The sequence below is a fragment of the Dendronephthya gigantea genome, unplaced genomic scaffold (assembly GCF_004324835.1).
Source record: "Dendronephthya gigantea isolate DGI-Jeju-01 unplaced genomic scaffold, DenGig_1.0 000132F, whole genome shotgun sequence".
NCBI classification, from domain to species: domain Eukaryota; kingdom Metazoa; phylum Cnidaria; class Anthozoa; order Malacalcyonacea; family Nephtheidae; genus Dendronephthya; species Dendronephthya gigantea.
This window is the reverse complement of record NW_021163142.1, coordinates 379,890-396,533: the sequence shown is the minus strand read 5'-3', so window position 1 is coordinate 396,533 and position 16,644 is coordinate 379,890. Positions and strand designations below refer to the sequence as shown.

Below are 16,644 nucleotides of genomic sequence, written 5' to 3'. Positions count from 1 at the left end.
TGGTTTGTGAACACCAATACATGATATACACATCAAATAAGCCTTTTATAAATAATCTCGCTAACTTTGTTCATATTTTTACAATTACAAGCATTATTAGTGGTTTTCAGCAAAAATGCAAACGAATTCGTTGATTGGCATGCAAATATTTTTCTATAATTATCGGCTTATAGCGGCAGACACAAGGCAAAATATACAAATATGCCTACTCATAATTTTGGCGCCTAATTTAGGCCACAAGACTGACTATTCGAAGTTAATTCTAGGTAAAGTTTAATTCTCTCAGGTAAAATGAACCTGCTTCAGTCGCTGATATAAAATTCGTGTGTTGTGGCAATAAATCAGCCCAGTGTTAATTGGAATTAAATAATTACAACATAAAACACAATGCCTCGCACAAATATGTCATAATACAACGATTTTTATTTATTTTATATTTATCATATCCTACCTTTATTGCTTATATCGTACAACATCCTAAAGAGCAAGAATGCAGCATCAACAATGATACAAATGCTTAAAATAAAGATTTCATAATCTTTGTTTCCAAGAAACGTAAACGTCGATTAAAATCAAGCATCGTCAATGATATTTGTTGTTAACTAATAAACACAAGTCATGCTGGGATGTGAAAGACAGCCTACCAGGAACGGAATTTCCCCGCACTGCAAACGATAAACGAAACTAGTTCTCAGCCTTTTTTAGTAAAACACATTAATTCGTTTTAACCGTTTAGAAAACGCCATGAAAACTAAGTCTTTATTTACTATATCCTTAGAATAAATATAGGAGCTCAACATATAAATTTTAACAAAGTCATTAAAAACAGTCGAATTTTGAAAAATTCATTGGTAACGTTTCGTTTTTAACTTAAAGTGCCCCCCAACATTTTCTCCAAATTTTAAATGCATATTTTAAACATGCAGAGATATTCAGCATCTAACAATTTGACTAGAAGATTAAAACTAATATACCCTTCTGGCAACATACCTAAAGCCGAAATCTATTTAGAACTTCTGCTTGGCATTCGTTGCTATGGCAACTGAGATGTTTCAAAATTGCCGCCTTCAATAAGAGGGGGCGCATGCAGGGTAGTCCACGAAGTCGAGAGAATTTTAGGGTCTACATAATGTCAAATGAATTTGAATGTACATGCATAAGCTACATAATTTTTGATCAGTGTAAGGCCTGGTTCACACCAGAATCGGGGATCCATTGTATTACTTTCCCATAGTCTAAGCAAAGCATTTTGCCCACCAGCGACCTCAGACCACAGTTAATAGAATATAAATGGTTTGAACGCTTGTCCACTTGGATTATTTAATAATAGCGACAGCACAAGTTTTACAAAAATAAAAACTGTATACAGAAAGATAGTAAATAAAATAATGACCAGGGGCGGTGGAACATATTTACTTTGATCGAGCGGGCTGCTGAATTTAAAAAAGTCGTTTTAATAAGTTTTATATATCCCTGGTTTAAAGCTCAGAGGACAAAATTAATTATATTGCTAAATACATTGCTAGTGAAGTTCTTATTAAATGTTCTCTTCCAAATTTGTTATCGGTTTATGTAGCAAAAAAAAAAAAATTAATTCGTTTGGCAAAATACCCGCTGGTGTAAAACTGACTTTATACGTTGCCTTGATAGGTTTATCATCTCATAATTGTCATTAACGAGTCCAAAATGCCACGTATAAACTATAGGCCCATGACATACTAAAGAGCGAGGAAGAAATAAATAATTTGAAAAGAAATCTTTGTAATTTTCGTTCAATATTTCATCATTTTTATCAAACAATTAAAATCTTACATGAAATGATGCCTGCCGGGAACGGGGATTCCCCCAATAGCAAACAGTTGTTTTATAAGACGTTTTTGGAGTACAAGGTCATATTTGTTTCTGCCGTGCAGATTTTTTCGGTATATTTGTCTTCAGCATGCATGGAAGGATGAAACAAAGCTTTCAGCGAGTTTGCAGACCATGTCTCTTTATAATGACACCACACAAGACAATACTATGTATGGATGGGGTATTAATTTCACTGAGAAATAAAGCACTCGTAGATCTCATACGCCACTACATCCGGGGTACGGTCCACGTATTATATAAAACAAAACTAACGTTGGATATACAAACGAAAACACTTAAAAGACATCTATAGATCAGTAAAATTTATTCTACTTTAATGTTTAGGCCATAATTTTAAAACTATCCGCTTTTCTGCGAATGGTCTTTCGCAGTTTACTTACTTTTGTCACTCTGAATTTAGTCCATATAATAAACAGGAGCCGGTTGTATAAAAAGGTAGTTAACTTCTAACTATAGTTAGTGGCAGAATTAGCCAATCAGAATCGCGTATTTTCTAGTTAACTGCGATTTAGCTACTTAAATGCAGTTAAGAGTTTTATACAACCGTCCCAAGAACACTACACGATTCGCTCGAATGTTCTCGTGTCAAAAACAATATCTCGAACAAACTATATCGTGAGGTCCATTGCATAATGGCGGGCAACTTTGATTTCGCATTTGCATATCGTGGGTGTAAATATCTGAACTAAATTAGTACCCTCGCACGGTGATAAACTTATATTCTCAGCTAATCTAGGCGCAGCAGATTATTTTCTTCGTTGAAAATGGCGAAGGGTGCTACATGCATGTATTTCTAAAACAAAGAAGTACCAAAAAGGAGAAGTTCCTATAATATCTCTACTATAAAGTTTATAACGACTAATCTTCATTAAACGTCCCTGTTGAATCCAAAAGAAATCCAGGTGATTATTGTACTTAGTTACGCAAATACATACAATTAATTTAAATTATAGTTCTCGGAGTGTTTCTTTTGCTAGAATAAAAAAGAATCACACAATGCTTCGTCAGCGCGAGGTCTATCGTCAATCTTGTGATTTATTAGCCACGACACAAACCTGCGAGAATCGCGGTCACCAAGTTTCTCCAAATTGACAGGATTATCCTCCAAAATATTTTTCATTCGATCTAATGGAGATCCAAAAGGGTGTTCACCTTTAGTTAAGATGAAGAAAGCAATCATACCCGCTACCTGGACATCCGATTTCCTTTTGAAACGACTCTTTTCTTTTTTCACTATTGCTTCAATCACTTCTGGTGGCATCCACCCGTGAGTACCTTTTGCATCTGTCTCAACTGTCGTCTCGCCGTCTTCTAGAACACGGCTTATTCCAAAATCTGCCAATTTCATGCGACCCTCGATGTCAACCAGGACGTTTGATGGTTTTAAATCTCTGTGCAATATTCCTTTACCATGAAGAAATTCAAGTCCTGACAAAATCTCCGAAATCATTCGTGTTCCTTGCTGTAATAGATGTTCAATACTGCATGCATGAACAAGTTCCCTCAAGGTTTCTTCGCAAAGATCAACAATAAGATACATGAAGGTATCGTCACGGTGAAAATAACGATAGTGCACAATAAATGGACAATTGCTCGTTTTAACGAGACTCAGAATTTCCTTTTCGTTTTCAGCTGTTTTAGCCTCACTTTGTACCAAAATTCTCTTAACAGCAACTTCACTTCCATCTTTCATTAGACCAACATAGACACAAGAAAAACCACCATCGCCAATCTTGAATTGGTTATTTGCGACAAAAGCCTGCATCGGTATATCTGTCTATAAGAGAAACAACATAAATTTTCTATGGTAAGAAGAAAAAAGCAAGATCCAGAAAGCATCTAATTAGAGTGTTTAAATAAAACTCGGGTACAATATAAATATAATATTTTAGCAGAAAGACAAATCCATAATCGATCGTGAATATTTTTTCTCTAAGAAACATCAAGAACGCGAGAATTAATGAAAAGTTTTAACAAAAAGGAATTGATTGGCTTAATCTTTGTCCCATTGTTTTATTGTATTGTTCATAATATTTTATGACTATATGCAAAACCTTTTATCGCTTTTTAGCGTTTGCTCTCATGGGCCTGGTTACCGAGACTTAACGAAGCGTAAAATGGTTTTGAAGTATTGAAATAAGTCTTTTTGAAACAGAACAATCAAATGCTATTGTGAATATGATTGCACGAGAAATTGGGTTACAACTAAGAGTCGTGTCTGGTGTGTCAGGTGTTCGTAACAATGGGGCGTGCACATTCACACAAACAAATCTTTTTACTCGAAAAACATGCTTAGTAATATTGGAAGGATAATAGCTGAGTGAAAACGTCATCTCTAACATGTGACGTTGTGTAATACGAAAAGAGACTTCGGCTTGCACACCTAAAAAGTATCGCATTTGTATGTGCTCGCGTACTATTCAGTGGTTATTCCCAAGACTTTGTAGCTACATAACGCAAGCCTGACTAAACATGGACGAAACGTAATTATACAAAAACATTAAAGATGCTACAGATTACCAACGGAACCCAAATGTGTGTTATCGAGCTACCGAGTCGTAGATCGTAATCTTCATAGTAAAAAGTTTGGTTTCTGGCAAAGTCATTGAAGCAACCTCATATATGTTTAAAATATTTTTCAACTATTACCTCTTCTAACTGGTTACAATTCATTGCTTCCAACATTTGAATGTTCTTACGATGTTTTACGGACCTTTTGAGGATCGATGCAATTTCATCATGACCATGGTGAATACTCCATTCAAGAAGACCAATTTGCCTTCTTGCAACAAAACTTGTTCCAGCTCTCCACACAGCAATGTTCTTTTCCAACAGAAGATTGACCAAAGCAGCCGAGTTTTGCACAACAGCCATATTCAGAATCTTAATGCCAAGAGTTTCACTTTCAAGAGTTAAAGCACCCTGTTGAACTAAATACTTGACAATGTCCAATGCACCAGCATCTACAGCACACTGCAGCACCGTCCGCCCATTAGCATCCTTTCCATCTACATCAGCGCCATGTTCAACAAGATATCTTACCATTTCTGGCGTTCTTTTCGTAACTGCATAGTGCAGGACCGTCCACCCGTTATAATTCTTGTCATTTACATGAGCGCCATGTTCAACAAAATATTTTACCATTTCTAAAGTACCTTCAGTAACGGCACACTGAAGCACTGTCCATCCGTCATTATCCTTGCCATTTACATCAGCGCCATGTTCAACAAGATATCTTACCATTTCTGGCGCTCTTTTCGTAACTGCATAGTGCAGGACCGTCCACCCGTTATAATTCTTGTCATTTACATGAGCGCCATGTTCAACAAAATATTTTACCATTTCTAGCGTACCTTCAGTAACAGCACACTGCAGCACTGTCAACCCGTTAGCATCTTTGCCATTTACATCAGCCCCATGTTCAACAAGATATCTTATCTTTTCTGGCGCTCCTTTCGTAACTGCATAGTGCAGCACTGTCCACCCGTTATAATTCTTGCAATCTATATCAGCGCCATTTTCAACAAGATATTTTACCATTTCAAGACTACTTTTATAAATAGCGTAGTGCAGCACAGTCATACCGTATTTAGTATCCCTTCCATTTACGTCAGCGCCATGTTCAACGAGTGGTTTAACAATTTCCAGAGCACCTTTTTTAACGGCAGAGTGCAGCACAGTCCATCCGTCAGTATCCTTGCCATTTATATCAGCGCCATGTTCAACAAGATATTCTACCATTTCCAGCATACCTGTAGTGACAGCATAATTTAGCGTTGTCCACCCACCTTTATCCATTCCATTCACATCAGCGCCACATTGTTCAACAAAATATTTGACAATTTCTGTTACACCGACAACAACAGCATGATGTAAAGCAGTTTTCCCCGACTCATCCTTGCAACTAATGTCAGCACCACAATATTTAACCAAAAATTTCACTATAACTAATGATGGAGACTGCATTGGAAATAAAAGCTATTCCGTCGTCCCGAAAATGTTTCGGATCTTGTTCGCAAACACTTTCGCAAGCACTCCCACTTTCTTGTTTCTTGTCAATTTCTATTATAAACGTTAAAAAAGTAAAAATGAGTACTTGTACCAATGAAAACGAATGAATGTTACTTAAATGTAATTTAATTTCGAAGCGTTATTTGAACCGATTTCTATACTTAAACCAGCCATTTAACAAACATCGTAATGGCAATAACCTTACATTTACACTGAATTAAGAGCACTGGTATTACCGACGATCGTCTCGGCAGCGTGGCACGAGCATAAATTGCATGTAATGTCAGGAAAACCACTCAACCATCCCAAATAACTAATATGCGCGCTTCAACTCAAGGAATCGAGGCCCTTTTAAGAGGAAAGGAGAAGCCCAGCCCTTTTCTAAGGGAGAGGCCCAGCCTTTTCCTAAAGAAGAAACACAGCCCTTTCCTAAAGGAGAGGCCCAGCCCTTTCCTAAAGAAGAGATCCTGCCCTTTTCTAAAGGAGGGCCCCAGCCTTTTCCTGAAAGAGATACCCAGCCCTTTCCTAAAGGAGAAGTTTAGCCCGTTCAAAAAGGAGAGGCCCAGCCCGCGAATAATTTTCCGGCCAAGTACAATCCATGTTGTTCTGATTTTTATATAGCGATATGGCCCCAAAAAAGTGACAGTGTAGAAAGAAAAGTACCCAATATTGAAATAAAGCTTTTGTTGGGATTTGAACGCATGATAACCGCACCGGTAAAGGACACATTTTGTATTCTTGCTAGTCTTCGGACAATTAAGATTTTATGCAGCCTTTTACGTCAAATTTAAAAAAAATAAAATTGGTCGAATTGTTGATCCTCGTGTCAGCTCATATCGTCATGCATCTTGTTGAAAAAAATGTGAAAAGTTTGATCATTGGAGACGAAGCAACGGGTAATTTTTTTATACACCTTGTATAGAAATTATCCTATGCATGTATTCTAATTTGTATTTCTGCATGAGCGCTATGCAAATTCCACAGATGCATAGACATCAGCTTATTGAATTAATAATAACTCCTATTATTATACATTTCGTGTGTATTGTCGTTCCTGATTGGTCAGAAAGCACCGGTTGATCTCAATATTCTGTATTTATTACGTAATTTCAGCTGCTGACGTGCTCAGCATCCAATAACCAGCAATTAGAAAGCAAAAGAGCACGAAAATAAAATAAATATACATTAATAAAATAAAATAAGCATTTATAAACATCTTTTAATCATACGAACATTTCTGATGACTTTAAATGTATAATAAAACAATTATTGGATTCGGCTTTTGAATGATTTCAAGAATTATTCAGACCTCGGTCAATGTTATCCGCCGCCGATAACATTGACCTTTCTCTGAATAATTATCATTTATAGACCTGGATCGAGGGGAATTCGACGAAATATTACCCCCAAGGGAAGATATATCCCGAGGGCTTCGCTCCATTTTGAAATTGTTGAAAACCTCGAGTCGTGTGCGAGGCATCCACGCGTGGTACACGCTGCAGCGGGGAATTCGACTTTTATAGCATAATGTGAAAAAATTCGATGGAACTCCATAATTAATTTACTGATCACGTGGAACAAATCGAGCTTTCTGATTGGATGATTTACAGTTGAGATATAATATTTCTTGTTATAATATAGCTACTCACTGTATATGAGTTATTCTGTAATCTGATTGGTCGAACTACTCACGTATATCAGCTCAAAATGGCTGACCGGTTTGCTGTGTTCCCTCACTTGTTGCACATAATTGAAATAATTATTTATTATTTTTATGTATAGAAGTGTTAATAAAATGTGGAAAGTCGATACGAAAGGGCGATCCTATAGTCATGGGGAATTCTAATTTTAACACAAGCACTTTCTTTAAAGCACTTTCTTTCAACAACACTGCAACTATGTCAAAGCACAAATGGAACGCTTCGCCCATTTTTTGGAATCAGTGCATGTGAAATTTCAAAAGTCATATATTAAACGACCCAACATGCGTTGGGAACGCTTGTTGTTTTGTCAAATGGAATCCGCTGTAAGAATTAAAAACATTTTGTGTTAGTCCTCTCCCGCGCGCTCAAACCGGTGACGTCGAAAATGCAGAAAATGCAAAATGCAAAAAAGAAATGCAGAAGACAGTAATTATCATTATCTCCATAAAAATACCATTTGTGAAGACTATTAGTTTTATATTTTAGCCAGAATCAAGAGACATATGACTAACCCAAATAGATTTGGTTTAGAAATTTAGCTGATTTGCAATAAAAGCAGAATGTATCCCTTTACTCACAATATCCCTAATCATACCATAATAACAATTATAATGCGGAGCATATAAGCCAGAGTAGTGGGGGCCCACAATAGAACTGGCCATATATGAACTAAAAATTAGATAAATATGAGATTATCGACACCTACCTGTAAAAATAGACGTTTAACGACTTTATAAAGAAAAATAAGGTATTTCGTAGCTATAGAATAAACAAAATATGTGGACTTGTATCCGCAAAAACCCGGTATCCTTTCACAGGCCCTACGTGTTTCACAGACCCTACGTGTTTCACAGACCCTACGTGTTTCACAGACCCTACGTGTTTCACAGGGTCTTCGACTCTTCCCTTCGTTGCCCCGAACCGCGCGCCCCCCACAGAGTAGACCCTGGGGATGAGGTTGGTTTAGATACGGAATTTCTATAACTGTTAAAATACGTTGTGCTGTCCGAATATTCAACGACATTTAGGTTCCCTACGCTTCTAAGTGAAGATGAACTACAGTATTTATGTTTAGATCTAGAAGATTTGCAATTAACCAGAGTATCACGAACGCCGGAGTTACGCTAGAGCAGGCGTCTAGGTCTAGTTTATAAATGTTTGCCATGTTTGAACCTAATTTAACAAAATACTCCTACTACATATCCAAACTATAGGCCTCTGAGGTTAATTCAGCTCTTAGCTGCAATGTGCTTTCAATAAATTATCTATCTATCTAACATCAACCCTGTTAAGTCACTGATATAAAATTCGTGTAGTGTATGGCAATCACGCGACGCACAAATGCGTCACACGAATGCGACGCGCAAAATATGCGATTCGTCTTGATCATAACAACATGATTTCTATAGTCGCTTCTGAGTTCTGCCGAACAGAAGGAAATTACTGTGATTATAATCTACTTACCCACCTTCAATGGTTTATGTTTTACATCTTAACAATGCGTGTCGATACAACATCAGCACCGAGACAAATATATTCGAGAAAATAATCTTTAATTGTCATACGTTTGTAGTACAAGTGTAGTCAGTGCCTGGCATATCCAATTTCCAATTTGCAGCTCCACTGCTTCAGTTACAGAATAAACCTGGAGCCAGAGAAGTGGCGCAAGTGTTTATACTGCTATAATTCCATAAATATAAGCATCAATTTTCAACGTTCTCAATTTTTCAAAATCAAATAAATTTTAAAGTATCATAATATTCTTGTAGATTACATAACAATAAAACATTCTGACTGCTCTGGCGTCCATATTTTCCATGCTTCTGAAAATCCAAAATTCGCGTCGTGTTGCCGCATCGCGTTCGGTCTGTGTCGACCTTTAAAGGAACTGTTCGCGCGCGCGACCTAATTACCTCATTTCTTTGTTTATTCACCGAGGACGATTCGTACTAAATATCCCTGTACTGGGGGAAATACGTCATTAAATGTTCCGTTTGAAAAAAGAAACCGAGGGAGTTATGTTTTTACGCAAATTCATAGCTAGTTACGATCAATTCCGATTAACTCTTCAACTACAGGGGTCGGTTGTATGAAGGTCGTAAAGCGCTATCCACCGGAAAGTAGATTTTTTCATTTGCACGTTGTTTAGTATAAATTTGATTAAATCTTAGTATTCCTAAATTGAGGATACTCTTTAACAATTGTTGGTTCCAAAGCTGAAATTTTATTTTTCTGCAAGCCTTTTTAGAACGGTTCAAAAAACCACTACCCGGTGGATTGCGCTATCCGGCTTTCATAGGAGTATGAGATGCCAAAGTCCACAATTTTTTTATTTACATAGAGGATTAGGACATGAATGTAATAACCCAATTCTTCAAAATGTAGGATTTGTCTCGTTGAATAAAGAATCGCACAATGCTTCGTCAGCATAAGGTCTATCATCGATCTTGTGATTAATCAGCCACGACACAAACTTTTGAGCTCCGAGATCATCAAGTTTTTTCAAATAGACAGGGTTTCCTTTTAAAATATTATTCATTCGATCTAACGAAGATCCAAAAGGGTGTTCACCTTTAGTTAAGATGAAGAAAGCAATCATACCCGCTACCTGGACATCTGATTTTTTTTTGAAACGACTCTTTTCTTTTTTAACTATTGCTTCAATTACTTCTGGTGGCACCCATCCAGGAGTACCTTTAGCAAATGTTTTAATTGTTGTTTCATCGTCTTTAAGAACGCGGCTTATTCCAAAGTCTGCCAATTTCATGCGACCTGTGATATCAACCAGGACGTTTGATGGTTTTAAATCTCTGTGCAATACTCCCTTACCATGAAGAAATTCAAGTCCTGATAGAATTTCCCAAATCATTTGTGAACCATGCTCTTGTAGATGTTCAATACTGGATGCATGAACAAGTTCCCTCAAGGTTTCTTCGCAAAGATCAAGAATGAGATACATGAAGTCTTCCCCACGGTGAAAATGTCGATAGTTCACAATGAATGGACATCTGCTCGTTTCTATGAGACTCATGATTTCCTTTTCATTTTCAACTGTTTCATCCTCACTTTGTACTAAAATTCTCTTAACAGCAACTTCACTTGCATCCCTCATGACACCAACATAGACACGTGAACCACCACAACCGTCACCAATTTTGAATTCATTTTTTGCGACAAAAGCCTGCATCGGTACTTCAGCCTATGCGACAAACAAAAAAAATATTGTGAGAGGGAAAAGGCAAGAACGAATACATTTAAGCGCGGTGGTAAATGAAGCAAGACATCAAATTTTAGCAACTAGAATTTTATACCAAAAACCAAAATTAATACAATACTTTGTTTGGTATTTTAGCAAAAGGCAAGTTGTAGCTATATTTCAAAATAACCTTGTCTCTCAGCTTTCGCATTTAGATGGTTATTGGGCATGTAAATATTTAAAGATTCTAAATTTAAGTTACTCGGATCAAGATCCATATCATTATTACGTCATCCTGGCCAGACGGGGCTTGACGAACAGAATCTAATTGCTTAGTCGCAGTTTGGCGACGTAATTAGCTGACGAATGTGTGAGCGTAACATCTCATCACAAGGAAAAATTTACTCTTCAGATGGTGTACTGACTCTAAAGAATACTTTTTATATTGTTTAAGAAAATTAAAAGCATCCGAAATAAAGCGGATTTATTCTTCATCGTGAGAAAGGCTAATTTTGTCAGTGACGAGTATAAAGTGGTGCTAAATGTCCATGGGAACTCGTTTCAAAACTGCGGCATCGTAGATCGTATACTCGCTATTAACCAAATAACATTGGTGACTTACTCACACTCATTTAAAATAACTTCATAAAGTATATATTTTTGAAATGTTACCTCTTCTAACTGGTTACAGTTCTTTGTTTTCAACGTCTGAATTTTCTCACGATGACGTACGGATCCTTTGAGTTTAGTTGCAATTTCATCATGACCATGGAAAATGCTCCATTCAAGAAGGTTCATTTGCCTTCCTTCAACAGCCCATGTTCCAGTTCTCCACACAGCAATGTTCTTTTCCAACAAAAGATTCACCAAAAAAACTGAATTATTTACAACAGCTATCTTCAGGACGTCAAATCCAAGAGTACTGGTGCCGATTTTGCTGTTCAAAGTGATGTCAGCACCCTTTTCGACTAAATACTTGACAATTTCTATTGCACAAGCATCATTATCATTAACGAGGTATTTGGCTTTCTCTAACGTACCTCTAGTAACAGCACTGTGCAGTACTGTCCACCCGTAAATATCCTTGCCATTTACATCAGCACCGTTTTCAATGAGATGTTTGACTATTTCAAGCGTACCTTCAGTAACAGCAGCGTGCAGCACTGACCACCCGTCATTATAATGGAGTAAATTCCCTATTTTATTGCATGAATTGAATATTAAGATTTTAAATAATAATTAGGTGATTAAGATGAATAAGATGGTTAAGATGATTAGTATGATTATGATCTTAGTCATTGAGCTACCCTGTGTAGTAATTGGTGTATAAGCTGTTGCGATCCCCTTTCCATCGTGTTTGTGGACAAACTAACTAATTAAATTGGAGGATGTAAAGAGAAACGTAGGGTCCATTGCTCGGTACATTCTTCCAAGTATACGTCTATCTGCACCACGGTATATTTTGAGAAATTTTTCATAATTCTTACCATGATCACCATCCACTCTCTCAATAATTTTTTCGAGTTCCTCTTTTATTTCTTTTTGTTTATCACCAACAGGGTTGGGTTGCTTATTTTTTGACGCCGCGATATCATCCATATTTTTTAAAGCTTGAAGTTATGGTGCTTTCCTTGGCGAGATAACATATTACTCCTCCTCGGACTCAGTCAAAAACTAGTGTTGTCGGCACACCTTCACTCTACGAATAAAAATCATAGTTTTTAGTTGGTAGACTAATCAGAAACGTATCTTGAGCAAAGTAAAATCTTAACACTAGCGGCTGGAATTATCGCGAACACTATCATGATATTATCTTCGCGTGATTGATTTGTCCAGGTAAATCTGTCTGACAGCTAGTAAAGCAACTTTCTTTCATTAGAACAGCCGTGCTATAAAACAATTCAATTAAACCATGCTCGGAGCCTCGGATGAGTATATCTGCACCAGACTTCATGCAACTCAATAAAATTGGGTTTAATTTCCTAATTTTTAGATTTAAACCCATTCTATCCGTAGTTTAGTTTTAGATTAACGAGATGAAAACAAAGACATTTTGTTCTTTTGAGGGCCTTAATTTCATATATTCTTTATATGCCCGACTGCATGATTTATTTATACGGTATGTCAGCACGAATGTATGAATATATACGCGGCGTCCCTGTACATATTGTTATAAGGTTTTTATTTCTACGCGAGGTAGGAGATCTTTACAATGGATTAACTATAATGTTTATTAATGTTCTCTTCTTGGTCTTCGTTCTTCCTTCTCTTCTCTTCAAATATTCGTCCTTTCGGAACTTCGTCGTTTTCTGTTCTTGTCTTTGATCGTTGGTCCTGTAAGGTTGTACTTCCTAACGTTTCATAAGTTAATCTTTACTCCGTCAGTCCACTGAAGGTTCAGGTGCTGTGCACGCCCTTTTATAATGAGGGTTCCGTGACTCTTGCATACGTCATCAACCAGAGTGGGCTGATCCTTATCCAGCCAATCAGCGTTGTACATGTAATCAGTGGGTTGGTCTTAGAAGCTCGCTCCAGCTCTCATATTTTGTTTATTTAAGGCGTTGACGCAGTGGTCGAGTTGGTCTTTCGCTCAATCGATCAATACTAAAACTTGTTCACAACTTAAAATATTTATCATCAACATGCATTAAAACTATCAAACATTGTTTCTGTGAACCTTATTTTATAACTTAACTATTTATACTACTACTTTAATCGATTTAAACTTTCTCTGACGTAACCCATAAAATGCTCGACCGCGCATTATAAAAAACACATTTGATTGACATAAGAGCTTCGCAGCTGCCTCGAGCATGCATATTTTCAATTATGACAGTTAAACTTGGCAACGACATACGATTGTTGATCCAGATGCACACGTTTTGACAGGATGATTGATATTTTCAACTTACTACTTAATTCAATCCCACGAAATGTCATGCATGAAAGGAAATGTGATTAATGGTTGCGAATGGGCCGAAATTATATTTACTCAGGCGTCTTGTGGCAAAAATTAATCACTAATCCCTGTCATGCTCTTGCTACTTCTATTTTTATGGCTATTTTTATATGCGTATCTCAATCACTATGAAGCCTTGCGTAACAATATAGACGTGAGATAGTGGCAATACTGATTTTCTACATCTCGGGCAATCCTTATTAGTTAAGAGTGAAAATGCCATCAATTGCTTGATTGGCTTAGAACAAAGTCGTCCTTAAATGTTAGGTACATTCATATATATTATAGATATATATATAGATATATAGATAGATACTCGAAATCTAATTAGAATTGCATATGTTGTGTAATATGATTGAAATCCCGTGCAAATGTAATCATATGCAATAAGACTTCGAGTCTAATTAGACTTCGAGTATCTATCTATCTATCTATCTGCGGTGAACGTTTTTGCAAATGGGTGTATATATATATATATATATATATATATATATATATATATTATATTATTTATATATATATATATATATATACATGCATGCCACTCTCTATGTGGCCATCTAAAGTCGCCTTCTGCGCTGTCTATTCTTATTTAACTCTAGGTAAAATTTTGGTCTTATAAATTGGCTAAAATAAACACTGCTTCAGTCGCTGAAATAAATTCGTTGTGGCAGTAAATCGGCGCAGCGTTAGAATTTAATGATTACAGCATACGAGACAATGCCTCGCACAAATATGCCAACCACACAAAATTATTTATGAATTCCCTACCTTGAATAGTTTAGCTATATTCTACAAGCGACCGAATACAGCAAAAAATGAAACAAATACTTCCAATTGAAATCTCTGTAACCTCGGTTTTCAACAAACTTTAACGTCGATGAAAATGAAGCATCATCTGTGGCATTTGTTTTTAACTAATCAGCCCATGCTGTGATGATATTCAAGGCATCCTGCTGGGAAGGGAATTTCCCAGCATTGCAAACAAAACTGGTTCCCACGTTTTTCTTGAATGAAAATTCGATATATATTTCTTCACTTTTCAGTGGTCTGCACATAAACGAACTAACAAGCGATTGTAACAAAAACTTTGGTCCAGACCATGTCTCTAGTTACATGTTCACAACACAGGGCTAACTATTCAGTATTCAGCAGCGTCTATTCAGTGAACCCTACAAACACTAATATTTTTTTTTCGTAAAAACATTCAGATCGTTTATAGTTTTATTTTCTTCAGGATATCCGATATAAAAAAATTCGTGTATAGCGTGGCAATGACTCAGGATTGTCAGACAAATTCATCACCATTTTTTCTATATGTGTCCCCCCCCCGCCATTATCGTCCCCCATACCGCCACTGAAAATTGTTCTCAATCTTTTCATGCCAAAACAATCATAATATGTATTTTCTTTTACTGTTTATATAGAAATTTGCAGAAAAATTGACTGGAATAAAAACTTTTAATTGAGTATTCATACCAAGTGTCTACTGACCAGGATTCACATCACAACCCTTCAGTATTGTCTGCTTGGTTCAAGCTTGGGATATTGAGAAAATTTTGGTGTTTTCAATCAGCTTGAGAGTGATAGTTTGATAACTACAAATTTCTGAAGCAGAATGTGATTAATTTACCAACACTTACTTAAAAATATTTTCATGGCAACAGAGTTCATGTTATTAATTAATAGACAAATTTAAGCACTGAGCTGTAAAATTTCAAGGACTATTTTGTCGTACCGGAAGTTTTAAATTTATGTTCTATTCTTCAAGCTATTTTAAAACACCTTAACTCGTCTTGTATTCTCAAGTATCTTTGAAGCGCTCTTAAAACTGAATATTTACATTCAAGCACTTTTCAAGAGGGTCCTGCCCGAACTCTGCAACAATTTCATTTACAAGATATTTTCAAGCACAAAGTTTGGATCATTTATAGTTTTATATTTTCTTTAGAATCTGCCAGAGCACGTGTACACGAGAAAATTAACGCTAAAATATACAAGAACTCGCGCCGATGTTCTGCTACGGATTGGCGTCTATAAAGGTAAATCTCAGCCTCTCACCCAAGTCCTTTAGAAATATAGAATTGCGTTCAGCCACTAGTGCATGGATCAGTGTCTAAGAAAGAAAGCGCAGCGCGTGTGAACCACCGAGCTATATATATTATGATCTATTGATCTATATAAGAATTATTATAGACTCAGAGGTGTAAATCACTGCACTCAAATTAGACTGGAACGAAGCAGGTGATAAAAATGTTCGCAGATCAGGCGACGTTTCACCCTAATGAAAGCAAACAAACAACGTTCAGGGCGATTTTCTTCTTATCATAGCAAAGAAGAATAATAAACTGTGCAGTGATTCCTATATAAAATTATCTCACACTTGATCGTCAACTAAAGGCGCGCTAACATTATTAAGTTTGAACCAAAAGACCTCTGGTTTACACTTTACAGAGAGGATAAGCTTTCGCGGGCCCGTTCGGTGTGACCTGCTCGTAGTGTTTCAAGGAGGACGCCTAAAGGGGGAGGACAAACTCTTGATTTGCCACCACACTGGGTTGTCGCATGATGCAGATGGCTCATGGATTAACAAACAGAGGGCGGGCGTCATGTTTTTTCAAAACACACAACTTCACGCTGTTGCTTTCGCTCATTAAATCCTGCACAATCATCACAGGATTGAGTGAAATTTGCGTTATGATAGCAATAGTCGATCAAACACAAATCACACAAAATCGCCAAGCAAAATAAAGAGAAACATTTCAATTGCAATGTGCAAGATACATTAGTCATTACCATGCAAGAACTTTACCAAACAATGCTAATCATAACTATTGACCGTAACTATTGACATAATAATTGACCGTAACAAAAAAGGCGGCATGTACATTTTACCAGAATGC

The 16,644-nt window shown here is 36.7% G+C and overlaps 2 protein-coding genes across 2 annotated transcripts; both read right to left on the bottom strand.

Moving 5' to 3' along the window:
- Positions 1-2,833: 2,833 nt before the first annotated feature.
- Positions 2,834-5,613, bottom strand: LOC114536232 (2-5A-dependent ribonuclease-like). Its single transcript, XM_028557560.1, has 3 exons — positions 4,891-5,613; positions 4,522-4,755; positions 2,834-3,649 (listed from the first exon to the last, which is right to left on the bottom strand). Exons 1-3 carry the CDS (start codon positions 5,611-5,613, stop codon positions 2,846-2,848), a joined length of 1,761 nt encoding a protein of 586 aa, XP_028413361.1. The 3' UTR covers positions 2,834-2,845.
- Positions 5,614-9,960: 4,347 nt separating this feature from the next.
- Positions 9,961-10,773, bottom strand: LOC114536231 (serine/threonine-protein kinase/endoribonuclease IRE1-like). Its single transcript, XM_028557559.1, has one exon. It carries the CDS (start codon positions 10,771-10,773, stop codon positions 9,961-9,963), a length of 813 nt encoding a protein of 270 aa, XP_028413360.1.
- Between the last annotated feature and the right edge of the window lie 5,871 nt (positions 10,774-16,644).

What these genes read in the sequence shown, in the direction of transcription:
- LOC114536232 (XM_028557560.1), bottom strand. Translation starts at nt 5,613, where the DNA reads ATGGTAGAATATCTTGTTGAACATGGCGCTGATATAAATGGCAAGGAT. An exon ending in GATATCTTGTTGAACATGGC is followed by an intron (nt 4,756 to 4,890) that starts GCTGATGTAGAT and finishes CTTGGCATTAAG; the next exon opens with ATTCTGAATATGGCTGTTGT. An exon ending in ATTGTAACCAGTTAGAAGAG is followed by an intron (nt 3,650 to 4,521) that starts GTAATAGTTGAA and finishes TTTCTCTTATAG; the next exon opens with ACAGATATACCGATGCAGGC.
- LOC114536231 (XM_028557559.1), bottom strand. Translation starts at nt 10,773, where the DNA reads ATGCAGGCTTTTGTCGCAAAAAATGAATTCAAAATTGGTGACGGTTGT.